Source organism: Micromonas commoda, chromosome 15, assembly GCF_000090985.2.
Source record: "Micromonas commoda chromosome 15, complete sequence".
Classification (NCBI taxonomy): Eukaryota; Viridiplantae; Chlorophyta; class Mamiellophyceae; order Mamiellales; family Mamiellaceae; genus Micromonas; species Micromonas commoda.
The window spans coordinates 135,322-160,856 of record NC_013052.1 but is presented as its reverse complement, the minus strand read 5'-3'; the positions used below and the strand labels follow the sequence as shown (position 1 = coordinate 160,856).

The 25,535-nt window shown below is 66.9% G+C and overlaps 13 protein-coding genes across 13 annotated transcripts; 5 read left to right on the top strand and 8 right to left on the bottom strand.

The window, feature by feature from the left end:
• Positions 1-6: 6 nt before the first annotated feature.
• On the bottom strand, positions 7-1,407 carry MICPUN_109542 (predicted protein). The gene has a single exon (XM_002506272.1). It carries the CDS (start codon positions 1,382-1,384, stop codon positions 119-121), a length of 1,266 nt encoding a protein of 421 aa, XP_002506318.1. The 5' UTR covers positions 1,385-1,407; the 3' UTR covers positions 7-118.
• Positions 1,408-4,717: 3,310 nt separating this feature from the next.
• On the top strand, positions 4,718-6,988 carry MICPUN_64363 (predicted protein; the record flags this gene model as incomplete). The annotated part of the gene is made up of 1 exon (XM_002506447.1): positions 4,718-6,988. One exon carries the CDS (start codon positions 4,718-4,720, stop codon positions 6,986-6,988), a length of 2,271 nt encoding a protein of 756 aa, XP_002506493.1.
• Positions 6,989-7,353: 365 nt separating this feature from the next.
• On the bottom strand, positions 7,354-8,736 carry MICPUN_104282 (predicted protein; the record flags this gene model as incomplete). The annotated part of the gene is made up of 1 exon (XM_002506271.1): positions 7,354-8,736. One exon carries the CDS (start codon positions 8,734-8,736, stop codon positions 7,354-7,356), a length of 1,383 nt encoding a protein of 460 aa, XP_002506317.1.
• A 260-nt stretch (positions 8,737-8,996) lies between these two features.
• MICPUN_104281 (amino Acid/Auxin permease family) lies at positions 8,997-10,400 on the top strand (the record flags this gene model as incomplete). Its single annotated transcript, XM_002506446.1, has 1 exon — positions 8,997-10,400. One exon carries the CDS (start codon positions 8,997-8,999, stop codon positions 10,398-10,400), a length of 1,404 nt encoding a protein of 467 aa, XP_002506492.1.
• A 125-nt stretch (positions 10,401-10,525) lies between these two features.
• On the bottom strand, positions 10,526-12,556 carry MICPUN_104280 (predicted protein; the record flags this gene model as incomplete). The annotated part of the gene is made up of 3 exons (XM_002506270.1): positions 10,526-11,721; positions 11,839-11,968; positions 11,993-12,556. 3 exons carry the CDS (start codon positions 12,554-12,556, stop codon positions 10,526-10,528), a joined length of 1,890 nt encoding a protein of 629 aa, XP_002506316.1.
• An 849-nt stretch (positions 12,557-13,405) lies between these two features.
• On the top strand, positions 13,406-14,302 carry MICPUN_64358 (predicted protein; the record flags this gene model as incomplete). Its single annotated transcript, XM_002506445.1, has 1 exon — positions 13,406-14,302. The coding sequence occupies one exon, from the start codon at positions 13,406-13,408 to the stop codon at positions 14,300-14,302; it is 897 nt and encodes a 298-aa protein (XP_002506491.1).
• Positions 14,303-14,450: 148 nt separating this feature from the next.
• On the bottom strand, positions 14,451-15,263 carry MICPUN_64357 (predicted protein; the record flags this gene model as incomplete). Its single annotated transcript, XM_002506269.1, has 1 exon — positions 14,451-15,263. One exon carries the CDS (start codon positions 15,261-15,263, stop codon positions 14,451-14,453), a length of 813 nt encoding a protein of 270 aa, XP_002506315.1.
• A 163-nt stretch (positions 15,264-15,426) lies between these two features.
• Positions 15,427-17,208, bottom strand: MICPUN_69067 (CorA metal ion transporter family; the record flags this gene model as incomplete). Its single annotated transcript, XM_002506268.1, has 3 exons — positions 15,427-15,786; positions 16,036-16,455; positions 16,897-17,208. Coding segments are annotated over 3 exons (1,092 nt in total), but the record flags the coding sequence as incomplete, so codon positions are not given.
• Positions 17,209-18,418: 1,210 nt separating this feature from the next.
• On the top strand, positions 18,419-21,196 carry CPKG1 (cgmp-dependent protein kinase; the record flags this gene model as incomplete). The annotated part of the gene is made up of 1 exon (XM_002506444.1): positions 18,419-21,196. One exon carries the CDS (start codon positions 18,419-18,421, stop codon positions 21,194-21,196), a length of 2,778 nt encoding a protein of 925 aa, XP_002506490.1.
• Positions 21,197-21,367: 171 nt separating this feature from the next.
• Positions 21,368-21,691, bottom strand: MICPUN_88622 (predicted protein; the record flags this gene model as incomplete). Its single annotated transcript, XM_002506267.1, has 1 exon — positions 21,368-21,691. A coding segment is annotated over one exon (324 nt), but the record flags the coding sequence as incomplete, so codon positions are not given.
• A 622-nt stretch (positions 21,692-22,313) lies between these two features.
• On the bottom strand, positions 22,314-23,256 carry MICPUN_109541 (predicted protein). The gene has a single exon (XM_002506266.1). It carries the CDS (start codon positions 23,197-23,199, stop codon positions 22,339-22,341), a length of 861 nt encoding a protein of 286 aa, XP_002506312.1. The 5' UTR covers positions 23,200-23,256; the 3' UTR covers positions 22,314-22,338.
• A 574-nt stretch (positions 23,257-23,830) lies between these two features.
• MICPUN_64352 (predicted protein) lies at positions 23,831-24,403 on the top strand (the record flags this gene model as incomplete). Its single annotated transcript, XM_002506443.1, has 1 exon — positions 23,831-24,403. The coding sequence occupies one exon, from the start codon at positions 23,831-23,833 to the stop codon at positions 24,401-24,403; it is 573 nt and encodes a 190-aa protein (XP_002506489.1).
• Positions 24,404-24,414: 11 nt separating this feature from the next.
• On the bottom strand, positions 24,415-25,204 carry MICPUN_109540 (predicted protein). Its single transcript, XM_002506265.1, has 3 exons — positions 24,978-25,204; positions 24,703-24,903; positions 24,415-24,634 (listed from the first exon to the last, which is right to left on the bottom strand). The coding sequence occupies exons 1-3, from the start codon at positions 25,140-25,142 to the stop codon at positions 24,512-24,514; spliced, it is 489 nt and encodes a 162-aa protein (XP_002506311.1). The 5' UTR covers positions 25,143-25,204; the 3' UTR covers positions 24,415-24,511.
• Positions 25,205-25,535: the final 331 nt, after the last annotated feature.

The window sequence follows — 25,535 nt, the reverse complement described above, 5'->3', positions numbered from 1 at the left end:
GGGTATCGAGTCGACTGACGACGGTAACACCGAGTTAGAGACAAAACTTAAGTAACACGGCGTCTCCATCGGACGACACGTTCGGACGACGCCCGCCTTTGTACCGTCCCGCGCGTCATCACGCGTCGAGGTCGTCGGTGTCCCAGTCGGCGGCGATCCTCGCGCGCACCGTGGTCGTTCGCCGCAGTCGGCTCGGCCGCGCCGCGTTTTCGTTTTGGTTTTGGTTTCGGTCCTCGCGCGCCCGGCCGTTTCTTCCGGCCGTTTTTGTCAGCCCGCGCAGGTCCAGCCTCGGCACCGGTCCGTCGTCGTCAAATCCCTCGTCGTCGACGTCCGCGACCGGTATCCTCGTGCGCGTAATATTTCCCGGCGATGACGTTTCTCGGTCCAAACCGGCATCCCCCCCGTCGTCGGGAGAGGTACCGCCCCGCGAAGAGCGCCCGTCGATCACGTTGAGGTCCAGCGCCGGGACGAGCGGGGCGCGCGTCCGGGGATCGTCGCGCGCCGGGACGGGGACGGGAAGGGTGCCGACTTTTCGCCCCCGCGCCGGGTGCCTCGGGCCGAACTTGGACAGACTGGGCTCTTTTTCTTTTCCCCCCGCGTCGTTCAGGAGGCGCGCGATCTGCGCCTCGCGCTCGGGCGGCAGCGGGGGCGGCTCGTCTTCGCGGTGCCCGACGCGCCCGTCGTCGTCGTCCTCGCGCTCCCATGTCGGTGCCACGTCGGATGCCACGTCGGATGACACGTCGGTCTTGAACATGGCGCCGGCGACGGCGGCGGCGGGTCTCGGAGGCGGCGGGGGTCCGCGGAAAACGTGCGTCGGCGTCCCGCCCGCGGCGCCCACGTCGAGAACGGCGGCGCGCGCCTTGGCGTGCGTCGCGGCGGACGCGCCGACGCCCCGAGCGGGATTCGAGCCCGCGACCGCTTCGACGATGGCGCGCTCGTGACGTCGGTAAAATCCGCTCCACGTGGACCCGGCGAGCTTCTCCGCGAGTTTCGCGGCGCCCGCGGGTAGGTTCGGGTCGTCGGCACCCCCGTCGGCACCCCCGTCGGCACCCCTGTCGGCACCCCTGTCGGCACCCCCCGCGGCCATGTAGCGCGCCGCGGGCCCGGCGTCCGCCGCGCAGGACCACGGCGCCCGTCGCCTCGTTCGCTCCAGCTCCCGGTCAGATTGACGCGACTCTTTCGCCTTTTTCGCCGCCGCCGCGTTCAGCGCCTCTTTTCTTCGTTCCTCCGCGAGCGCCGCCCTGCGCTCGTACCCTTGGCGCCTGTACGGCGCCACCGCCGTGCTCGTCAATCGGCCCGGCCCCTCGTACGCGCCGCGATCCGTGTTCCTGAGAGACTCGAAAACCGCCATCTGCGCCTTGATTCGAGCAATCTCCGCCGCCATCGCCTCGTTCTCCCGAGCCATCGCCACCATCCCGAGCAGGTCGTCCGCGAGCGCGTCCTTTCGCGCGAGCTCCCGTCTCTTCTCGTCCATCACGCGCCTCGCCACCGCCCACCCTCGCCGCGCGGCTCCTCGAAGACGCGTTTTTTCGTATTCCGCGCGTTCCCGAGCCACGTACTCGGCGTCGGCGAGTTCCGGAAAGTCCGTAAGCGTTTGCTCGTAATCCGCCCGTTCCACCTCTTTTTGCGCCGCCGAGTACGTGGGAACCGGGGGGTGGATCCTGGCGCGCTCCACCGGGTCGGGCGCCGAGGGGGGTGCCGAGGGGGGTGCCGAGGGGGGTGCCGAGGGGGGTGCCGGATACCCGAGATCTTGAGCGCCCGCCGAAGCCTCCTTCGCGCCCGCCATGGGAAACTCCGGTGCGGCGGGTGGATTAAACGCCCTCGCCGCCTTCTCCGCCGTCTCGAACATGTGGTGGAACGACGCCGGGACGGTGCACCCGTCGGGCGGGGGCGGGATGAGCCTGTGCTCGTGACCGTGCCTGGCGTAGGCGCGCGCGTACTTGACGGCGATCTCCGCGGGCCATTTTTGGCACAGCAGCTGCATGCGAAGCTGCCCCTCGAGCTCCTGGTACAACGCCCACGCCTGATCCCTGACGCGCTGGAGCTTCAGCGCCTCGCGCGCCTCGCGCTTCTCTTGGAGCCTCGCGGCGAGATCGTCAGGGACCGCCTCGGGGTCCACCGGGCTGGAACTCGGGAAGTAGCATCGTACGCAAACCTCTCCCTTGACGGGTCTGTCTCTCTTCTCCCTCCACGGCATCCACAGCGATTTTTTGTCACCCCCCTCCGCGACGGTCGCGACGCGCTCGAGGGGCACCAGGATGCGCCCCAGGAAATCGTCCTTCTTTCGCGAGAAGATCCCCTCGTCGTCGTCGGCGTCGTACAGGTCGAGTTCGAGAACCTGACCGCGGACGTCGTTGACCCCGGAGTTTACGCCCTCGCCGCCGCCGCCGTCCAATTCCTCCCCCTCCTCCTCCTCCTCCTCGTTGAAACCGCTCGCCTTGTGCGGGTCGCCGCCCAGCGTGCTCACCATCATCCGCTCGTGGTCTATCGTCCGCTCGCGCGCCAGCGCGCGTTCCTTGACGTCCGTTCGGAACCCGTCGTCGCCGTTGAACGCGCGCGCGAAGAGCCCGGTCCTTTTCACCCCCAACCGTTTTTTCCGTTCGGCGTCGGCGGCCTTATCCGCCTTTGCCTTTCGCGCCTTTTCCCTGGCTTCGGCGCGTCGCGCGGCTCGGACCGCGGGATCACCGACCACAGCGTTGACGATCGTGCCCAAGAACCCGCGCCTCGACCGCTGCGAATCCCTCACCTGCGCCTCGGTCGACGGGTACACTCGAAAGTGAAAGTTGTGGTTCCACTCGGGGTTGAGCGTCGCGCGAACCGTCTTTGTTCGGTACGTCTGATCCTCGCGGCCGTCCCCGCGTTTGACCCCCTTTGCCGTCCCCGTCCCCGCGCGGAGGGTGCCGACCACGTACGGGTCGCTCGTGCCCCCCACGTCCGCCGCCTTGACGTTTTTCGCTCGCATCACCCGCACGCACAGCTTCGTCTTGCGCCTGTTTAAAAAAACCACGTCAATCGATTTGCCCATACGAAAATGAAAATAAACTCACCTGTCCTCCCAGAAGCACATCAGGTTCAACTCGCCAGCGACGCGCCTGTTCTTGGAGTGCACGCGCCACTCGTGTTCGACGGGCGACGCGGCGCGGTCGCCCTCGCGAGCCTTGGGCAGCGAATTAAGCGGCAGCACCAGCTGCGCCAGCGCGTCGTCCGAGCCCACGAGGTCTTTATCGTACAATTCCAGGAGCAAAGCGTCGGTGTTACGCGCGTCGTCTACCCTGTCGTCGACGTGTTCGAACGCGAAAGCCTCCGCCCAGACGGGTTCGCGTGTCTTGGCCCTCACCCTCGTCCTCCGCGAGTCGTCCTTTTTCTTGTTTTTCTTCGCGATCTTCTTCCCCCTCCCGCCGCCGCCGCCGCCGCCGCCGCCGCCGCCGTCGTCGTCATCCCGCTCCCCCCGCAGCAGCGATACCCTCACGTACGGGTCCGCGCCGCCGCCGACGTCCGCCGCGGGCACGTCCCTCGCGCCGACGACGTGGACGTGGAGCCTTCCCGGAACATCCGCGTCGTGGTAAGCGGCGGATACCAGCGTGCCGAGAAACGGCTCCGGCGGCGGCTTGGCGTGCTCGAGTTTGACCCAATGCGCCCTCACGTTTGACCCGGTTTGACCCGACGTGCCGTGTCCTTCCTCGATGGACGTGACCGGGATGCCGATCCTGCCGAGGAAATCGTGCGCGCCCACCGCGTCGTGGTCGTACAGGGCGACGTCCACCTCGTCGTCTTCGAGCTCTTTGGCGGCGACGACGTCGGCGAAGCGCTCGGCCCAAACCGGACGTAACGTGCGATGCTTGACTTTGGTCTTACGTCGCTGCGCGCCCAACGTCACCACCGCGTACGGGTCGCTGGTGCCCAGCAGGTCGGTGGCCTCCAGGTTCCTCGCCGCGAGTATCTCCACCACCAGCGTTCGCGGTTCTTTGACGTCTCCTTTGACCGCTCCGAGGTCGGGCGGGCGCTCCAGCCTGCCCCCGCGGTCGTAGGATGGACGCCACGGGTCGTGCGCGTCCACGACGATCGTCTCGCCGTCCAGCGTTAGGGTCTGGACGTCGGTTGGGGATGGGTCGGGGCCGCCGGGGGCGTCCAGGAACATGTAGCCCATCAGCTTCTCGAGTCGCGCCCTGTTGGCTTTTTCCACGAAACCTAGGTCCGTTCGCTTGGAAGCCTCGTGGGCGTCCAGGACGGCGTCGGCTCTGGCGGCGTGCGCTGCCGCGAGCCGCTCGTTGTATCGCGCGGCGTCGGAGGCGACGTTGGCGTCGATGGACCTGACGACGTCGCGGACCGCGGCCAAGGACGCATTCTTGGCGTCACGCAGGGCGTCGTTCATCGTCGCCAACCGCGAGCGGAGGTGCCGAGTCGGGCGGGGCGTTTCACGTCGATGCGCCCCCCTCGGCCGGGTGACGAGGGTCGATACCCCGGACGCGCGCGACCGCGTGTCCCGCCCACCCCGCCGCGCTCGCGCCTTCTCCCGGCGGGCGACGCGCGCGCGGCCTCCAGCGCCGACCGGGCGACTCCCCGACCCCGGCGCCGAGCCGTGGGCTCCCGCGACCAACGTTTATGAAATCCGCCCGTCGGTGACTCGCCCGTCGGTGACTCCTTTCGCCGCTGCTCGCTCGTCAAGCGGGGAGATAAGACTGCGGTGCGCCAGATTTGGCAGCGTTGCGACCCCACCATGGGCAAGTCATCCGGCTGGATATACGAGGGTCACGCGCCCCTGATGGCAAAGCGCGGACGCAGGGGCGATAAGCGCCGTCGCCTCGTCGGCGCCGTCGTCATCCTCGGCCTCACCCTCACGGTGGTCATGACCGCGCGCACGGCGTCGGGCGGATCGTCGCCTTCCGCGATCGACGATCGCTTCGACGACTTCGCGACGCATGGCGCACGCTTCGGCGGAGGATCGCGAGATGAGATCCGCGGCGACGTGCGGCTGCATCGCTTCGGGAGCGACGCCGACGCCGCGAGCGCGGCGACGCGAGCGAGCCGCGCGATGGACTCGATGAACTCGCTCACCGTCGGCGCCGCGGCCGATCGAGGCGTCGAGATGATGCGCGACCATCGCCGCCACGAACCATCGCGCGGCGGCGGCCTTCGCACGACCGACCATCCGATATACCTCGGCATCGACGACGACGTCCACCGCGCCGTCGACTTCTCGCACCGCCCGCTCGTCTCCCACGGCGGCGGGTGGGAATCGCAACCCCTCATCGAATCCAGAATACGCCATCGCGACTGCGGCGTCTCCCAAGCCGCCATGGCCGCGGCGACCGCGAACGACGCACCGCACGTCGACGCGTCACCCGCGGACGCCGCGAGGTGGTTCAGGCGGTTCTGGGAGCCGTGCGTGTCTTGCGCGGACGAGGAACAGATCGGAGGCGAGCCCGTGTCCGCGGGAGACGGCGTCGCGAGCGGTTCGGACCAGGTTGATTCAGATTCAGATTCTCCAATTGACTCGGCGGATGCGGAATCGCTGGGCGGCCGGTGGGTGTGCGATCCCGAACGGATGATCGCCACCCCCGAGTCGGACGCGGAGTTCAAGGCGAGGGTGGAGCAGGAGCGCAGGGCGGCGCGCGGCGCGCACGGCTGGCTCCACTCGCTCGGGTTTGGAGGAGGCGGTTCTTCGAATGACGGGGAATCGTCGAAGGGTGACGGCGCTTCGCACATCGGGGAGAAGGTTGGGTGCGTCGTGCTCACCGTGGGCGTGGACATCGCGAACAGCCGCGGCGGGTTCGCGTTCGAGAGGGACATGCGCGCGCTGTACGGCTGCGAGGTGCACGTGTTCGACGCGATGGCCGGGGCGACGCCGCCGGACACGGCGGACGCCGACGCCTTCGACGACGACGACGACGGTGTCGGAGGAGGCGGCGCGGAGAAGAAACCGCGGGCGGCGGCGGGCGGGTCGATGACGTTCACCGCGGGGGTGTCCCTCGCGTCGACGTCAACCGCCCCGACAGCCGTTACAAAGCCGTTACAAACCGGCAAGCGCCGTCGCGACGCGCCGCTCGACGACGACGACGATGAGGACGAAGAAGAGGACGAGGAGTTCCGCGGCGAATCGGGCGACGACGACGACGCCGCCGCCAAGCGCCGCTCGAACTCCCGCGACGCCTCGTGGGACGCCGACGACATGCGCCCTCGCAAGCAGACGACGCATTCGGCCTTCCTCTCCGGCGGCGACTCCCGCCCGTTGACCGACGCAAACGCCTCGCCGGAGACGACCTACTCCATGACCCTGCCGGAGATGATCGACGTCGCGACGCGCGGGTCGGCGAGCAGGAGCAAGGACGGAACCAGTGGCGGCCACCACGCGCTCGTCGACGTCGTCCGCATCGCGTGCGACGGGTGCGAGCTGGACGCGCTGACGACGCCCGGCGCGTCTAGAGCGCTAAAGGAACGCGTGAAGCAGCTGCTCCTGGAGGTAAGGTACGTGCCTGGCGATGCGCCGTTCGTCGTTCGTGCGCGGGCGAGTTCGTTCGGGGGCGGTAAGAAGGCGGAGTCGTCGTTCTCCCGGGAGGTTGACGACGGAGAGGACGGTTTCGGTGCCGACGACGCTGACGTGGCGGATGACGATTCGCCAGCTGGCGCCGACTCGTCCTCCTCGGACGCCGCCTCAGGATCCACCGCCGCGTCCGGCACCGCGGGGCTGTGGCGCAGTCTCCAGGTGGACGCTGGCATGTTACCCTTCCACAAGGAGGTGGAGATCGTGGACGTGTCCCGCGAGCACCACGTCGGGCACCACGGCGGATCGGATCCGCTTCGAAAGGGCGTCACCGTGAAGCGCAAATCCGTCGGATTCTTCGGGTCGCTCTTCGGAGGCGGCGGCGGCGGCGGCGCGCGGGGCGGGCGTCGCGGCGCGGAGGATCTCAGGCCCGTCGTCGAGTACGGGCTGATCAACGAGCGGATGGTTCGGAAGACGAAGGGACGCGCGGGGACGAGGGACTGGTGATTATGATAGGGTCGTAGGTCAAAGTCGAGCGTGATGTGATGAAATTTCGTAACGTCGTAACCGGGCGAGCCTCGGGGTTGGTATCGAGGCGCGAGCGCGACGTGTGAGCGGGTCGTTTGTCCTCTTCGCGGCCGCGGACCGTGGCACTTTTAAAGGGGCAGCTTGTCCTTTGCAGTAGGAGACACTCGATGTCTATCTTCAGCACGAGGAACATCACAGCCGACGTGCTGAAGATTGAGGACGGAAAGGACAGGCTGCCGTGCTTTCCACGGTCTGCGGCTGCGATTAGGTACGATTGTGATCGAACGGTTGCACCAGGATCAATGGCTCGCTCGCATCGCGTCGCGTCGTTTTTCCTCCCTCCCTCACGTGCACGCCGCCTCGTAAATCGCCCCAATCGACGCTCCCAACGCCGCGTCAAACTCTTCATCCGTCATGTCCACCCGCAGACCCTCCGTCAGCGCTCGACTGAAGCTTGCGCTCACCCCGCGGCACGTTCGCAGCCTCCGCGTGGACTCCTCGCGGTCGTAGCCGCCGGACAGGGCGACCACGCGGAGCACTCGGGGGTCCGCCACGAGGGAGTCGTACAGGGCCGGGTCCTCGGGGAGGGTGAGCTTGAAGATGACCGTCGGCGGCTGGTCACCGGCGTCGTCTGCGTCGGCGAGGGTCTCGAGAATGTCGAGGTGGCGGACCAGTGCCGCCTTGAGCGTGGTCTCGGCGCCAGCCTGAGCGAGGGAAAGGAACGGCGCTTCGGTCAACGCGTGATACGAGAACGAAGCGGATAGACGAACGCGCCTTGTCTTTGCAGTCGATGTCCACCTCGGGCTCGACGATGGGCACCAGCCCGTGATCCATGACTCGAACTGCTGCGCGACGAGCGCGTCGATGCCGTTCGGATCGTTGGAACGGATCACGCTCCTGGCTTTGGTCCCGAAGATACACAAACCGGGGTCCCCATCCCCTGGGTTTAGGGGTTTAGGGGGTTTAGGATATCCTGTATCTTCGGAGGAGGCGTCGTCGTCGTCGAGCTTCGGGTCGCGTCGTCCGCATCGGCTCAGCGTGACGCCCAAGTCGTCGATGTCCCTCATGAGCTGCACGCCGTTCGCCTCCGGCTGGAGCCCGACGTCGATCTTCAGGAACGGGACTATCCCTTTATCTTCCCAAAGATAAGAAGCGGTGGGTTTTCCTCGGACCAGCCTCGCGAACGCGGTGTCGGCGAAGAGTATCGCCCCGAACACCTTTTCGCCGTCGAAGGCTTCGGAGGTGACGATGCGCGTCCGCATGGCGTGCGCCGCGTCGAACATCTCCGACTTGTCCCCGGCGCGGATGTCGCTCACGCCGTAGAGCGCGAGCGCGCGCGGGGTGCTCCCGCCGGACTGGTCGAGCGCTGCTATGAAGCCTCTGCTTGCCAAACTGCCAAACTGCTCCGCGGTTCTGCCTCGGCAGCGCTCGAGCTGCGCCGCGCGCCTCTCCGCGCGTGTCATCGCGGCGCGCGCGGCGGCGGCGGCGGCGGCGGCGGAGGCGGAGGCGGCAGCGGCGCGGGAATGACGCGCGGCGGCGCTCGCGGCGGTCTCGGGGGTTCCATCTTGGGCGTGGAACTCGTAGTAGAGCTCACCTGCCGTAGCGCCGGGGAAAAGCTCGCCTCCTCCGAGAAAAGCGTTGGGCGCGGCGTTTCTCGGCGCCGCGGTGGGCGAGGGCGCGAGGCGCGCGGCGGGGGGCGACGCCGGCGGCGACGGGACGCGGGGCATGAGGCGCGGCGCGGGTGGTGCGGTCGCGGGGAACGCGCGCGGCATCGCGTGTGACGAAGAGGGGCGTCGTTAAGGTGGGGGAGACACTGTACAACGACGGCCCAGCCGAGGAATCAGAAAGCGCGTCGCGCCGCGCGATCGCAATCCAGCCAACCAATCATCCTTGGACTCGCCGCAGCCAAAACCCCCCGCGGTTGGCGAGGTCTCGCGACGCCTTCCTGCGCCGCACCGGCCCGCGTCTCGAACGCACGATGCCCGCGATGGCGATGACGCGCGCGGTGGCGCTGTCGCGCCCGGCGAGCGCCCCCGCGCCCCTCCGCGGTCGCGCCGCTCGCGACGCGACGCGCGTGCCCGTCGTCGGCGGCAGGCGCGCGGTTGTCTCGATCATCGCGTCGGCTCCCGCGCCGCGCTCGGTCCGGAGGGTGCTCGCCGAGCGCGCGGCCGCGCCGCGCGGCGAGCGCGCTGCGATGTCGGCGGCGTCATCCGCCGCCCCCGCGAGCGCGGGCGACACCGGCGAGACCGCCGCCATCGTCAACGTCATCAAGGCCATCTTCGGTGCCGGCGGATTCGCGTTGCCGTGGGCCTTCGCGCAGGGCGGCACCGTCCTCGTCACCGCGTGCCTCCTGTCGTCCTACTGGTTCGCCATCAAGGCGCTCGAGATGCTCGTCCAGTCCCAGGAGACCCTCATCGCCGCGGGCAAGGCTACCCAGGCGGAGGTCCAGACCTACGCCGGCTTAACGCAGAAAGCCATCGGTCCCGCGGGGGACGTCATCTGCCGCGTCCTCAACGTAATCACCTGCTTCGGCATCACCGTCGGTTACATGATCTTCGTCGCGGACACGTGCATCTCCATGCTCCCCGCGGCACAGGCGGCGACGTACACCACCGCCAAGATGCTCACGTACAACCTCCCGGTGTGGCTGTTCATGGCGTGGCAGCGCTCCATCGCGGGCGTTAACCTCATCTCGCTTTTCGGCACCACCACCGTGGCGCTCTCGATGATCTGGGTGATGATCAGCGCCCTGCGCAACCCGCTGCAGCTCGCGGCGATCCCGCTGGCGGACGTCTCCCAGTTTTCCGGCTTCTTCGGTACCGTCGCCTTCCTGTTCTTCATCCACTTCACCCTCTTCTCGGTGCAGGAGGGGATGCCGGAGAAGAAGTATTTCCTCAGCGCGGCGAACAAGGCGTTCCTCATCTCGATGGCCATCTCGCTGGTGTTTGGTCTCGTGGGCGCGGTCGGGTACGGCCGGGGCGTGAGCTCCGTCGTCGTCACCATGCTCACCGGCGTCGCGGGCCTCGTCGTCAAGGGACTCCTCGCGCTCAACCTCTGGTCCACGTTTCCGCTCATGGCGCGATCGTCGCTCCTCATCTGCGAAAACGTGGTGAGCCCGAATAAGGAGGCGCCCCTCCCGGTGTCCCTCGCCGTGCGCACCGGCTTCGTCTCCCTGGCGGCGTACCTCGCGTGCAACGTCCCCAACTTTGGCGCGGTGTTGGGCCTCGTGGGCGGCGTGTGCTGCTGCGCCATGTCGGTGTTTATGCCGCCCATCATCCTGTACAAGTCGAAGGAGCTCTGCGGGACGCCCGCGGCGGGAAAAGAGAAGGGGATGATCGGGTTCGTGGCGCTCACCGGGTTCGTGTGCATGATCCTCTCCGTGGTGCTCTGATCGGGTAGTTGTTATTAAGGTGAGCGACTTGTTAATACGGGTTAAGCGTCGAGTTGAGACGACGAGTCGGTACACGAACGTCGCGACTTTTGAGCTGAATTGCGAAGAGGTTCGAATTATTTAAGTCACGGGTATCGAGGCTGGGGCTGCTCGATCCCCGCGCGCGCGATCCTCGCCGCGTCCGACATCGGCGGCGTCACCGGCTGCGACTTGTGCCGCGTCCCCGGGTGCTCCCTGGCGTACACCGCCTCCCACAACGCCCTCGCCGCCGGGATCTTCTCGCCGACAATCTCAGACATTCGTCGGTACGCGCCCCGGCGGTACCCCCACGCGTCACCCCTCTCGAACCACTGGAAGACCTCGTTCGTGCCTCGTGACGCGCCCTCCACCTGCTCCAGCCAGTCCGCGAGCGTCAGGGTGACGAAATCGAACCAGAGCGCCTCGTCGAGGTCGATCGCGGCGACCTCGTTGGCTCCGTCGTCGAAGAACAGCGAAGAGAGCTCGGGGCGGGTCTTGAACCCGTGACTTTCAGGTCGCGAGTCGAGGTCGTTATCCACCGAGAGACGGTCCACGACGCAGAAAGTGTGCACCAAACGTTCGGCCCGGTCGCCTATGAGCGCGCGGACGTCGTCCCTGCGTTCGTACGGCAGGCTGAAGCCCTGAAAGCCCTCGGTGCCGTAGATTGAGTGAAACAGGCCCGCGTCCACGACGGAATCGTCGCACCCCCACGCCCTGAGCACCGACGCGACTCCCACGAGGTGCGCGTCGAATTTTCCGTTGCCCGTGTGCGCCACCCCCGCGACGCCCTCGCCGTTGAGGAACGCGAGCTTCGCGTCGAGGTTGCTCGTGAGATCTTCACGCGCGACGGACGCGACGACGGCCTCGATTGGGTTTCGATGGAGGCTCGGGTCCGTGAAGGGTAGGACGTCGTCGTCGCGGGGGTTGAGCACGCTGGGTTTCTTGAACGACTCCGCGAGGTGGTCGAGGCCCGCGCGGCGGCATTCGAGCGACCACTCGTGACGCATGGCGGCGCGCTCGGCGTCCGAGAGGCCGGACATGTCGAACGGATCGGCGCCGCCCTCGAAGGCGCGCGACGACGAGAGGATCGTCAGATATCGCCTCGTCGAAGAAGCCTCGTCATCAGATCGCGCCCCGACGAAGAGAGGCGGAGCGGTCGGAGGGCATCGACGGGGCCCGAGCGCGCGCCAGCGGGCGTGCGCGGGCGACGGGCATCGCCCGGTCCGGGAGCACGTCGCGACGCGCATCGTCGTGCGTGGACGGGGCGCGCGTAGTGCACTGTGCGCCTCGCCCGCGTGGCACCCTCGAGGCGAAATATCATCGAACTTCGAGACGGGAGGCGGGAAATCTCATCAAATCGAGCAAGATTTACCACGAGGCTCGCTCGACACGAGAGGGGACTTAAGCGTCGGCGACTTACGCGTCGGCGCCGGCTGCTTCACCGACGCCGCCTCGACCGACGCCATGGCCCCGCGGCAGGACCCCATCCCCGACTCGTACATCAGGCGGTGCGTCACCAAGGACGGCAAGACGCGGTGGAACGTCCGGCACTACGACCCGACGACTCGGCGCACCGTCACCTTGGGCACGTTCGCCGCGCTCGCGGAGGCGAAGGCTGCGTACAGGGCGCGCGAGAGCGGGGTTTCGGCCGCCGCGCGCGACGCCGCCGGCGCCGCCGCGAAGAGCGCCGGGGCGAAGAGCGCGCGCGCGCCGAAACCCTCCGCGGCGGCGCGCGCGGCGACCGCGGCACCCGCCCGAGCCGCTCCGCGCGCGAAAAAAGGGGAAAAGCGGAAAAAGCCGGCGAGCGCGAGCGCCGCGCCGCCGCCGCCGCGCCGCCGCCGCCGCCGCTCGTCCGCGGAGACGGCCGCGACGACCGCGATCGTCGTCGCGTCGCCCGCGCGCGCCGCCGCGCGGACCCCGCGCGACTCCGCGCGCATGCGCAACCTCGCCGACGCCGCACTCCTCGCCGCGAAAGCCTCGGTGCAAAAGCGGCTGCCCCCGAAGAAACGAGCACTGGACGACGAAAACGCCTCCGACTCCGCCGCCGGTCGAGTCGGCGACGCGTCTCCCGTGTCGTCCGTCTCCGCCGGAACGACCCCGCGGCTCGCCTCACCGCGCCGACGCCGCGGCAGCCTCATCCTCGCGCCCTCGTTCAGCCCCCCGACGCGAGCGGCGGCGCGCGAGCGAGCGCAGGCTCTCTGCGACGCCGCCGCCGTCGCAAACGACGAAGACGACAAAGACGGTCGGGCGGCGAAGTCTTCGTCGTCGTCGTCGCACGGGACCCGCCGCCGCGCGCGTTCCCGCCGCTCGGTGCTCGGCGGGATCGCTCGGCGGCTGAGCGACGGCCTGCTCGGGGTGCTGTCCCGCGCGGGACGACCCGCACAGCTGCGCGGCGGTCAGACGCTGGTGCCCGCGGAGGGACCGGGCTGGCGATGGTCAGCCGGCGGCGAGGATGGCGTCGCCGTCGCGCGAAAGTCCCAGGCGGCGCGTCCGAGGGCGACGGCGGAGGCGGTCGACGTGAGCGTCGGGGACTTTCGCGCGGCGATGGCGGCCGCCGGGGTCGTGGTGCAGCACAGGGTTCGCCTGTCGCTGACGGCGGCGGGGGAGGAGGAGGAGGAGGAGGAGGAGTAGGGGCCGGCGCGACGAGGACGAGGACGACGACGACGACGATGAGGACGACGACGAGGACGACGACGACGACGAGGAGGACGAGGACGACGACGAGGATGAGGACGGAAGCGCCGCGACGATGCGAGCGGGTGAGCGGAGAGACGAGGCGATGCGACGATAGTTCCCCGGCGGCGCCCACGAAAACGGCAAACGACGCGCGTCACATCGAGTTTCAATTCGTCGTCTCGCCGCCCCGCCAGCAGCCGAGCCAGTCCAAGCCAAGAGTCCCGTTGAGACCCGGGGCTGCCACACCGGCTAGCTAGGTCATAATCGCGAGCGACCGAGCCGCGACGATACCACCGAGCCGAGACGCGGGGATGGATCTCGACGCGATGATCACCGAGGCGGAGGCCGACAAGGAGGAGAAGAAGGCGCGCCGCGTCGTCGTCAAGCGCCCCGCCCGCGGCGGCCGCGGCGGCGGCGGCGGTGGGGACGATCTCAGGAGCAGACTGCGCGGCAGCGACGATTACCACGGCGGCAGGCGCGGGGGCGGCGACAGGTGGGAGCACGATCGCCACGACGACAGGCGCGGCGGCGGGCGCGGAAGGGCCGGCGGTCGAGGCAGGCGCGACGACTACGACGGCGGCGACCGCGATCGCCCCCAGGCGGAGACCCTCGACGGCTGGACCGTGTCCGATCGCGTAGACGCGCGCACGGGGAAGAATTTCTTCGCGGGCAAGTGCGAGGGGTGCGGCGTGGACACTGAGGTGCCGTTCCGCCCGGTGAAGGGCGGTAACCCGCCCGTGTGTCTCGACTGCAACACGTCGCTTAAGGACGCGCAGGGCGGCGGCGGGCCGGACCGCGGAGGCCGCGGAGGCCGCGGCCGGCGCGGAGATCCCTACGGACCGAGCCCCAAGATGATGATGCAGCAGATGCAGATGATGCAGATGCAGATGATGGCCATGGCGCAGCACATGCAGGCCGGCGGCGGCCGCGGCGGTCGCGGCGGCAGGGGTGGTCGCGGCGGCAGGGGCGCCGGCGGCGGCAGAGGATCCAACGTCTGGACCCCCGACATGGGAACCTCCGAGCCCAAACCCGAATCCGGAGTGGCAAAGGGCGGCAAGACGTGGGTTAGGGAAGAAGCCGCCGCGGACATGTCCTCCACGCCGTGCGTTTTCTTCCAGCAGGGATCGTGCAAGTACGGGGACACGTGCAAGTTCGCGCACGTTCCCGCGCGGGACAACGACGGTAACGTCGACATGGGAGAGGCGTGATCGGTCGACTCTCCTCGAATTCGTAAAAGTACATAACATTACCGGTGAATGAACCTAGTAGCTATGACTTTGTGACGCTAACCGTCTTGACGCCATCCCTCGTGCGAGTGAATGAACCTAGTAGCTATGACCCTAACCCGCGACGACCCTAGCCGTGCCCTTTGCGAACGAACACCACCGAGTACCTGACCCGCCCCCGCTCGACCTCGTCGCCGATCTCGACACCCGCGACTGCGGCGTTGACGCATCGATCGGTCGCGACGTCGACGTCGCGATGCCGTATCCCGTGCCTCAACCCGTACGCGTCCCCCGTGTACAGCAGCAAGCTCCTCGGTCGCAGCAGCACCTGCGCGATGGGCGTCGGTTCGCGTTCGTCGCAGTCGCGTCGGTCGTCGTCGGCGGTGACGGATCCGTCGTTTGGCCAAAAGTCCATGAGCGCGGCGCCTCCCAGGGTGACGATGGCGACGTGCGGGGCGTACACGTCGCCGTCGTTGTGCGGTGAGATGCCCGCAGGGGCGACGTACTCGTTGACGAGCACGTGGTTCGGCGCGGTGCGCTCGTTCACGATGCCGGCGGACGCGATGGCTTCGAGGAGGGACGTCGCGAACTGCGGAAGGGGTTCGGTCACCTCCGACGAGGATGGGACGCCCCCGTAGTTTGCGACGCGGCGTCGGCCGCTGCGCACCCAACGGGACTCGGTGCCCGGCGCGTGGATTCCCGCGAGAACGGCGCGCTCCTCGTCCGGCGAGATGAAGTCGGGGACGTAGTGCAGTCCGCGGACGCCCGCGCGCTCGCCGACGTCGAAGTCGCGCAGCGAGATCTTCGCGCGCGGAGCCATGACGACGGGCGCCGTCGCCGCGGCCGAAGACGAAGCCGTCGCCGCCCCCGCCGGGTCTCCCGAGGCGGCCGCGCGACGGCGCTCGCGCTCCCGCGCCAGGAGCGCCTTCATGTCCACCGGCATGTCCCGAACCCTTCGACGCGCGACCGACCCCAACGAAGTGATGACGCCAGCGGCGAATAAAGTCAGTTACATAAGTTATCGACTTCGCGCCCGCACCCTCCTCCTCCTCCTCCTCTCTAAAGCACATCCGCGAGGAACATCAAGACATCAACGCGAACGCCCATCACATGATCCGCTTGTACCTGATGTACGTCACCGCGAGCACGAACGCGAGCACGGTGCACACGGAACACACCACATTGATGACGACGAACGAAGCCTTCGAATCCTCCGCTCCATTGCGAACGTTCATGCCGAACACCGACGCCACCACTCCGTACATGGTCATGAACAGCGTCGCGGTGGTGAGCACCAGCTCGAGCTTGATGAGCTGGTTCCGCTGCGAGTCGAGCTCGATGTTGACGAAATCTTCGGTGTCGTCGATGTACTCGTCCAACGCTTGCAACTCGGCGAAGGTGCTGTCGATGTGCGTGAAGTACGTCTCGAGGAGATCCTCAACCTCCTGGAGGTCCTTGTCCTCATCCTTGGGGTCCACCCACTCCTCTTCCTCCTCGTAGTACCCTCCCGCCGCGGGGGCGTCGTCGAACACGACCCCGCCCATCTCGAACCCGTCCTTAACGCCGCCCGGGTCTTTATCGCCCAGACCCGGTCGTTCGCCGCCCCGGTTCAGTCGCGCCGAGTCCAGCTTGGACTCGAGGTTGACGCTGGACCGGCGCATGGCTCGCGCGTGTGTCACCGAGAACCTCGGGGAGTCGTGGTGATGCCCCTTCACGATGCCGCCTCCCGGGGTCTGCTGGTGCTCGCCGCCCATCCCGCCCATCCCGCCGCCCCGCGCCTCGGCGCCTCCGAAGAGCTCGGCGAGCAGGCGCCTGGTGAGATACATGTCCCTCATGTCAGAGTCGTCGTCTAGGTATCGCTTGATCTCCTCCCTCACCTTGGCGACCCGACCGGTGAGGCGGGTGACTCGCGACTTGACCCTGCGAACGCGCTCGAGGTTGTTCGTGTTCACCTTCTTGCGCAAACCCTCCAGGCCGGCTTTGGCTTCCGTCACCGTCTCCCTCTGCTCCGCCTCCAGCGAGTTGCATACGATCTCGAGAGCAACCTCCAGCGCGATGAGCTCAAAGGGGAGCTCCTCCTGCCGCGGCGCATCCCCGCCGCGTTGGATGCTGAGCGCCCTTCGAAGCGAGCCTTCCTCGTGGATGACCCCGGAGTGGTGGTTCTTCGGCGACCGGGGCTTGCGAGGGCTCGACGGGGCGTTCGATCGATCATCCTTGGACGAGCCCGAGCCGACGCCCGGTCCGAGCGGTGACTTGCCAGACTTGCCCACGGCTTCCGTCTTGGTCGCCGCGATGCGCCCGAGCTCCTCGGAGCTGGCGCTCCTGCGCATGCCGACCGCCTCCAGCCTCGTTCGTCCCGCGCGGACGGAGACGTCCTCGTCGGTGTCCGTCGGGTCCGGTTTCTTCGTCTTGAGCAGCGGGTCCGGCTTTTGACTTTCGAGGGATTGCGGCGAATCCGTCGACCCGGCCCGCTTCGTCACCCTCTCGGGCGATTCCTTCTCCGACGGCGGCTCGGACGGCTCGGTGTCGGACTCGTACGCCCGCGACCTTTCGGGCGGGGTGTCGAAGTTCGGCACGCCGTGCGAGTCCATGAGCTTGAGCTTGCGCATCAGCAGCCGCCGCTGCAGCTCGGGCAGGTACTTGGTCACGCTGCTGTTTCGGCCGTCTTGCAGGTACACCTCCTCGGCGGTGATGAGCAAACGGACCTGCTCGAGGTGCAGGACGATGCACCGCTCGCGACACAGGATCGCCGCGCTGTACGAGTTGCTGAAGTTGGGCTCCAGCATGCGCAAGTCGCGCATGGGGACCCGGAGCATGCTCGCCAGCCTGTGCTTCTCGATGGACACCGCGGTGCAAGCGCCCTCTTCGTCCATCTTGAGCCACGCCTTGGGTCCCAGCGGCCTCGGTTTCGCCGAGGCGGCGCCGCCGGGGATGAGGCCGAGCGCGCCGGAGCTCACGAGCTTGTCGTGCGCGACGATGACGTTGCCCACCTCGAGCGAGCCCTTCGGGACGTGCACCATGGCGCTGAGCTGCTCGGACTCGGTCCCGCTGCGCGAGATTGGCCGCGACGGGGGATTTGAGGAATTGATGGGGACGGCGCCCCCCGCGGACGCCGGGGCTCCGCGCGAGGGCGGACGCGCGGGCGGCGGCGGCATCGCGCCCGCGCCCGCGAGGTCCGTGAAGTCCACGCTGCTCGTGCTCCGGCGGTACGTGCCGGGATCCTCCGCGATGCTCCAGGACGCCTGACGCGAGTGCCCCGCCGACGGCGGCACGGACGATTGGGGGGTGGACCCCTGCGACGACGGGCCTACTCCCTCCGTCGCCCTCGGGGGTTTGCCGCCGTTGCCGCCCGACGGCATCTTCGCGTCGTGCGCGTCAACTTGATCGAGAGCGCGCTCGCGGATGTGACTCGCGAGGCCGTTCGGCGGCTCCAGCGCGCGCGGGGAGGTGCCCGATGCTCGATCCCTGATGGGGAAGAAAAGCTCCAAAAAGCCAACACCCAACGCGGAAAGCTGGAAAGGAATCTGCTGGGCGGCGATCTCCGATTTCGGCCGAATTCGGTGATTGGCAGCGTGCGTTGACTGGTTGATTTTCGATTTGGTTGATTTGATGACTGCATCGTAACCCCAATATCGTCCGCGAATCCTAACTGAACGCTCATACGATCCGCTCGCCCTTTCGGCTTCCCAGTCGCGAGATTTTCCTCGGACCCCGAGACGCTTCGTCTTCCGCTCTTTTTTCCTCGCGCCCGCTTTTGGCGTTCCGCGCCCCGCGCCGTCGCACACAACGAACCCGCGCGCTCCGGCTAAGATCTCCTGGTAGACCACCATGGGCGCCGTGTGTTCCAACGCAAAGAACCCGCGGGGCAGCTTCGCGGCGCCGGGCGAGCAACCCAAGCACACCGCGGCGACGTCGGAGGTGATCGTGACCCGCACCACCGCCCGCCCGTCTTCCTCCAAGCGACCACCCGACGAGCATTCGTCCGCCCCGGCGGCTCCCGACGCGTCCCCGTCGCGCGTCCCGATCGCGCCGTCGCGCGCCACGCTCGACCCGGATGTGACGTCCCAAACGCCGCCGGTGACGTCGCCGACACCGGCGATGCGCGCGTCCAACGGCGGCGCGGGGGGCGTCGCTGGCGGCGGCAACGCCAAGAAGAAACGCGTCGCCATCGCCGTCGAGAACGTCGCATCAGTCGACGACATCGACGTCGTCTCCAAGGACGAACGCGTCCGCGAGCTCATCCTCGGCGCCACCGAGTCCAACACCCTCTTCGAGGGCCTCGATCTCGCCACGCGATGCGCGCTCTGCGACGTCATGACCGAGACGCGCGTCGCCGCGGGCGCCGACGTCATCGTTCAGGGCGCCACGGGCGACGACGCGAGGCATTTTTTCGTGTTGGAGTCGGGCGCGTGCCAAGTGAAGGTTCGACGACGGGACCCGGCCGACGGCAAGCCGGTGATGACCGACCCGGAGCGTACCGTGGCGACGTACGGTCCAGGGGACTCGTTCGGGGAGCTCGCGCTGCTCTACGGCGCGCCGCGCGCCGCGACGATTCGAGCTTCGAAAGACTGTAAGCTCTGGTCGCTTGATCGAGCGCACTACGTCGCGATCAAGCGAAGGTTCCAGGAGGCGCTCGCCGAACGCGTGCGGGACCTCGTGGAGTCGGTGAACTTGTTCCAGGGTTTGAGCCCCGAACACAAGGCGACGATCGCGGACGCGCTCAAGTGCGAGGTTTTCGAAAAGGACGATGTCGTCGTCTCCGAGGGCGAAACCGGCGATAAGTTTTACGTGGTGAGCTCCGGCGAGGTCTCCGTGTACGTGGGCGGCGCCGATTCGTATTCCACCGCCAAGTCCCACAGGGAGCTCACGCGGCTCACGGCCGGCGCGAGCTTCGGGGAGAAGGCGCTCATCAACGACGACGTCCGCGGCGCTTCCGTCAAGGTCGTCTCCGACCGATGCGAGCTCTTCCACCTCGATCGAGCGCGGTTCAACGCCTTACTCGGCTCGTACGGAGAGATCTGGCGTTGGCTCTCGCTCCGCAGAGTACCCGTGCTCTCCTCCGTGTCCGACGCAGAGATCACCGAGCTTGTGTCGCACCTCGACGAGTTGAGCCTGAGGCCCGGCGAGTTGGTGTACGACGTGGGCGACGCCGGCGATTGCATGTACGTCGCGGAGAGGGGCGAATTTTTAATCACCGACGCCGACGGCAAGCGCGTCGACGTCGTCACCGACGGCGGGTTCTTCGGCGAGCGATCGCTAATGGGCAGCGAGAGGCGCGCGATGCGGGCGGAGGTGGCGAACGGCGGGTTGTGCGCGACGTCCGCGCCCGACGCCAAGTTACTTCGTCTCAACCGCCGCGACCTCGAGAACCTGCTCGGAGAGGGTCTCACCGCGGTGACGACGCAGTCGAGGCTGCGGTGTTTGCAGCACGTCGCGTTGCTCAAGTCGCTCTCCGACGAGCAACGAACGACGCTGGTGTCGTACCTGCAGCCCAGGCAGTACGCGGAAGGGGAGGTGGTCTTTCGCCAGGGCGACCCCGGGGATAAGTTTTACATCGTCGAAACCGGGAACGTCGCCATACACCGCGAGAGCGAGTCCACCTCCGCCACCAACGAGACGCGTACCAAGCACGAGGTGTTGAAACTCGTCACGCGCGGCGAGTACTTCGGCGAGCTGGCGCTGCTCTCCACCAACTCGCGAGCCGCGACGGCCACCGTCGAGAGGGGCGGCGCTTTCATCCTGTCGCTCACGAAGGAGGACTTCGACACGCACATGGGATCGCTCGCCAAAGAGCTCAGCCAGCAGGCCAAGGACGAGTACGGCGTCGCCGTGTACGACGACAAGGTGGCGAACGACCCGGCTCGATCGTTGGCGGCCAAGGCGATGACGGACTTTAAAGTCAAAGCCGTGCTTGGCGTCGGCGCGTTCGGCAAGGTTCTGCTGTGCAGGCATCCGAGCAGCGCCGGCGTCTTCGCGGTGAAGCAGCTGAGCAAGGCGCAGATCATCGCCGCGCAGCTGCAGCACCACGTCCGACAGGAGAGGGACGTGATGAAGGACTGCGACTCGCCGTACCTGGTCCGGCTGGTCGCGACGTTCCAGGACCCCCGCATGCTGTACATGTGCATGGAGACCGTCATGGGCGGCGAACTCTTCAACCACCTCTCCCGCGTCGGGGGATCGATCCCCGAGCGCGACGCACGTTTCTACGCCGCGTGCGTCGTCCTGGCGTTCCAGTACCTCCAGAACAAGCACTACATCTACCGCGACCTCAAGCCCGAAAACTTGCTCATCGACGGAAAAGGGTACGTTAAAGTGGCGGATTTCGGATTCGCCAAGCGGCTCCTCCCCGGCGAGAAGACGTACACGCTGTGCGGCACCCCGGAGTACATGTCCCCGGAGCTGTACCGCCAGTCCGGTCACAACAAGGCGGTCGACTGGTGGGCGCTCGGCGTGTTAATCTACGAGATGGTCGCGGGCGCTCCGCCGTTTTATTCGCCAAATGCCGACAGCACCGACCAGATGCGCCGCATCCTCGCCGCCAAGTACTCGTTCCCCGAGGGCGTGTCGCCCGCGTTCAAGGACGTCGTCCGAAGGTTCCTCTCCGTCAACGCCGTCCACAGGCTCGGCTCTCTCAAGGGCGGCGTCAAAGACGTCAAGCTTCACCCGTGGTTCAAATCCACCGATTGGATCGCTATGACGCGTCGCGAGGGGAAACCGCCCTTCGTTCCCCCGCTGAGGGGCGACGACGATCACTCGTGCTTCGACGAGTACGACCCACGGACGCCGCACCCGGGAGAGGAGTTCGACAGGAAGAACGCGACGTCCAGGTCGAAGAAACGGGAGAAGGAGCAGGAAGCAGCCTTTGCCGGTTTTTGAAGAAAAAGAAAAAACGAGTCGAGCGCTCCGCCGCCGAGCCGAGGATGGATAAGCGTCGCGTGAGGCTGCGCCACCGGCCGTGGAATCGATTGGAATCGATTTATGTGTATATATGAATTACAGGTCAATTACGAAGTGTCGAACGAGAGTAAAAGAACACGCGAGAAGAGCTCAGGGCGGGGACCACGGGGTGTACCTCTTCCAGTTGCGCATCCCCCGCTTGTTGTAGAAGCTCCCCTTGGGCTGGTACATCTCCCCCTGAACGCCGGTGGTGAGCCCGCCCGCGATGAATTTCGCCTGGTACTTCGGCGCCGTGCGCGTCGCCAGCCCGGGCTCGTCGTCCACGTGAGACAGCCAGCCGTGCCACTCGGAGGGCACGGTGGACGCGTTGTAGTTGTCCAGGTCTGCGTATTCTACCCATCGATGACGACCGGACTGGTAGCTCGTGTTCTCGAAGTACTTGTTGCCGAACTCGTCCTCGCCGACGAGCTTGCCCTTGCGGGACTTGAGCTGCCTGTTAGGGAGACGAAAGCGGGGCGCGAGGAGGCGGCTTATGGGTCAGTTCGTCGGTTCGCGTGTCGGGACGATCGGCGAAGATGGATGGATGGTCTTGCGGAGTCGCCGGGATGGAATTTTAGGGTTCTGGCGCGCGGGGGTCGGGGCGGGTGGCGGGGTAAACGCGCGCGCACCATACGCTGCCGTCGAGAATTTGCGTCCTGCGGTCGTGAGGATGGAGGCGGACGGTTCGGGTCAGCGGTCGGGGCGAGCGAGACGCGCGGTGGCCGGGCTAGGTTGGGGCGCCTTCCTCGCCCGTCGCGGGTGAGCTAAGGGACGAAAAAACTCCAACCGGGAGGGCGGGCCGCAGCCCCGGGTCGTGCGCGATCGGGGATCGGGCACGCACAGCATGGAGACGGAACGCGCGCCGGTGGCCCTGGCGGCGTTCCTCGCCAGGGCGTCGCCCGCGGCGATGCCCGCGTGTCGAAGCATGACGCCACTGACCCGCGACTCAAAGTGGCTCCACCAAACGGGCGTGACTCGGATGCACCCGCTGTGGTCCCGCTGTCTGGCTGTGGACTTGGGCAGCTTGCACATTGCTTCGTGACTGGGAGACCAAGGTGTCGTGTCGAAGAATCACTTAGAGACTACGCGTCTAACAAGGTCTTGAGCTGCCCCTCCACGATCGCGCAGAGTCCCGGCTTCGACGCCCCGATCTTCTCCCCCGCCGCGTACATCTTCCGGAGCAACCCCGCCGCGTGTTGCCCGAGCTCCGTAACGGGAACCTGCCCGTCCCCATCCACCGGTTGGTCCGGATTCCCCTTCACCTTGCCTTTACGCGTGAGCCTATTGTCCGTCAGCGCCAAACCGTACAGCGCCCTCACGTCGCTTGCGTTGCTCATGTCCACCGCCGCGGCGTAGTACTTCCTCGCCGCGCGCAGGTCCTCCTCCGTTCCCAGCGTGTACAGGCACTCCGCCAGTCGCCGGTGATGGTAGTGCACAGACGGCTCGGCGGCGACGACTTCTTCCCAGCAGAATACCGCTTGCCGGTAGGCGCCCCGCTCCTGATACATCCCCGCGAGCCGCTCCCACGCGCGCGTGTCCGCCATGAAGGTGTCGAGGTACTTGGCGAGCGCCTCGATCGCCTCCTTGTCCCGCCCGGCGGATGCGAGCGCGGCGACGCGGCGCTTCATGGCTCGTTGATCGGAGGGAAATTCCTCGAGCACCTTGCCGTAGACGGCCACCGCGTCGTCGACGCGACCTTTCGCCTCCAGCGACATCCCCTCGAGCCGTTTCACGCGCGAAGAGGATGGAAACGTCTCGCGGAGGACGTCTATCGTGCGATCGCACGTGTCCACGTCGTTCACGTCGAGCGCGGCGACCGCGAGTTGTTCCATGAACGCGTAGAGGTCTTGCTTCTGGAGCTTGGCGCGCTTCTGATTGTTGACGACGAGGGAGGCGGCGCGGTAGACGGGATCGGGGCGCCGGAGCTTGTGCTCGTCGATCATGCGGAGGTACTTGATGCACGACGCGAGGTCGACCTTCTCGAATCCCTTGGACACGAGGTACTCCTGCAGCGTGGAAGCGCGGGATCGGGGGTCGTGGATTTTAGGGTACGCGATCGGCGGGTCGTCGGGATGGGATCTGGGTGCCCGCGCGTGCGTTGGGCGGGGTGGACGCGAACGGCTCTCTCTCTCTCTCTCGCACCTCCTCGTCGTCGAGCTCTCGAAGCGTGGTCTTGTTCGCGGAATTCATGACGCCGCGCCGGTGTCGATGACGCCGCGCGCCTTCGCAAGTGGACTTCCCCGATCGGCGAAGACTTTCACGGTGTTTTCGCGGGTCAGCAGGTCGGGAGGCTTCATTCGCGGGTCAGGACTGGGAGCCGTTTGAACGCGCGGTGCCAAAAAAGCTGGGGCAACAACCGACGTCAAAACCGACCCGGCCACGTCGCCACACACCACTCGCGCGTCTCTATCCGCATCGCGCACGTTCCCCGGGTCATCCGCGCGGAACAAGGTCGCGTCCACCGGTCGACGCGCGCTCTCGCGGAACCGCTCGTTCGCGTGAGAGGCACCAAGAGAGGCCGACTCGAAATCTCGCCCTCGGCTGCGGTGAAAGGGGCGAACACAAATGGCGACGATGGCGAGGCAGAGGGGGGGGTACGGGGGCGATAAGCCGGTGTTCTCGTTCGCCGACAACCGCGGCGTCGAGATGACATCCGTGGCACCCGACGCGTCGGACACGACGGCGCGCGGCGGCGCTCCTCGCATGGCGCACAGAGCCGTCGCCTCCGACGTGACCCTGCAGATGCTGATATCGTTCAACGTTTACTTCTCCGTCTGCTTCTGGGTCGCGACGGTGGTGGCGACGTTCGTCAAGACCAACGGCGCGAGGGAGGACTTCGACGAGATTCGGCCGGTGATGATCTGCATGTACGCCGTGTTCGAACCCGCGCGGCTCTACGCGGGATTCGCGGGTAACCTGCAGGAGCAAGTTCCGATGCTCATCGGGTTCGTCGCCCTCAGCTTTTGCGTCGCGCTTCCCCTGCACTTTTACTTTCTCGCCGGGCAGATGGGCGTCGTCGCGTTCGACAAGGCTCTGAACCTGTTCGCGGTGGTGTACGTCGTCGCGCAGGTGGTGGCTGGGGTGGTGGCGGCGCGGAAGATCCTCGCGTCGCAGTCGCTCTCGTTCTTCATGTCCGAGCTTCGGTGACTGACGCGAATGAGACAGAGGATGGTACCGTGTAATACAATCAACTCGAGCAACAGTAGCTCGTCAATTTCGACGTACAGACTTACGAACTCACTCGCCAAGGCACGCTTAAAACTGCTTGTTCTCGTCGTTGCCCGCCATCGCCGCGTTGGCCTGCGCCGCCATCGCCCGTTCGCCCTTGTCCGGCTTGACGTAATGACTAAACGCCATGGCGGCGAACATCGTCGTGTACTGTACGGGATAAATAAAAAACCACGTCAGTACAATTGCCCATACAAAAAAGATTAAAATAAACTCACCAGGGTGTACGACGTCGCCGACGTCTTTGGCGGGTGCCCCTCCATCGCGGGCGACCACACCCGGATGAAGTAGTGGAACCCGATGCACAGGCTCAACGCGAGGTTGCCCACCGCCGCGACCTTCATGTTCTCCGCCCTGGTGCTCCACAGCATGCACACGTGCACCACCTGAATGACGATGAAAGCGCCGTACGCCGCGCACTTGAATGATTAAAAAAGAAACACGTCAGTCTACAGGTAATTTCCCATACAAAGATGAAATAAAATAAACGCACCTTGAAGAATTGGAGGATGAGGTAATCCGCCTCGTTGGACTCCTGGAGCGACGCCATCGGCTCGTTGCCCGTCCAGAGGTTGATGACGACGAGTAAGGCGCAGTAGCACGCGTTGTAGACGTTGATGGCGAGCAGGAGCTTCTGGATGCTGAGCAGCGCGTCCATCGCTTTAAACACCGCGTACGCCGCGCAGAATGGCAAGACTAATAAAACATACGAGACGATCGCGGCGGTCAGAGGGGCGTACTCCTTCGGCACGTACCCCTCGATCCAGCCGTGGGCGGTTCGATGCAGCGTCGTGTGGTGCTCCTGCATCCGCGGGAGGACGTGCGAGGACGACTTGGTGGACGCCGCCTTCCACGTGTTCACCGGTAACCCCCACGAGTTCACCGCGAACGCGGCGATGGCCTCGTCGTCGCTCTGGCGGAGGGCGCGTTTGGCGCCGAGGGGTCGCGCGGCGTCGACGGGCGACGCGGGCGCGAGGAGCGCGCACGCGATCAGCGCGACGCACGCGAGGCGCGCGATGTGCCGCGGGAACCTCATCGTCGGCGCGGCGGA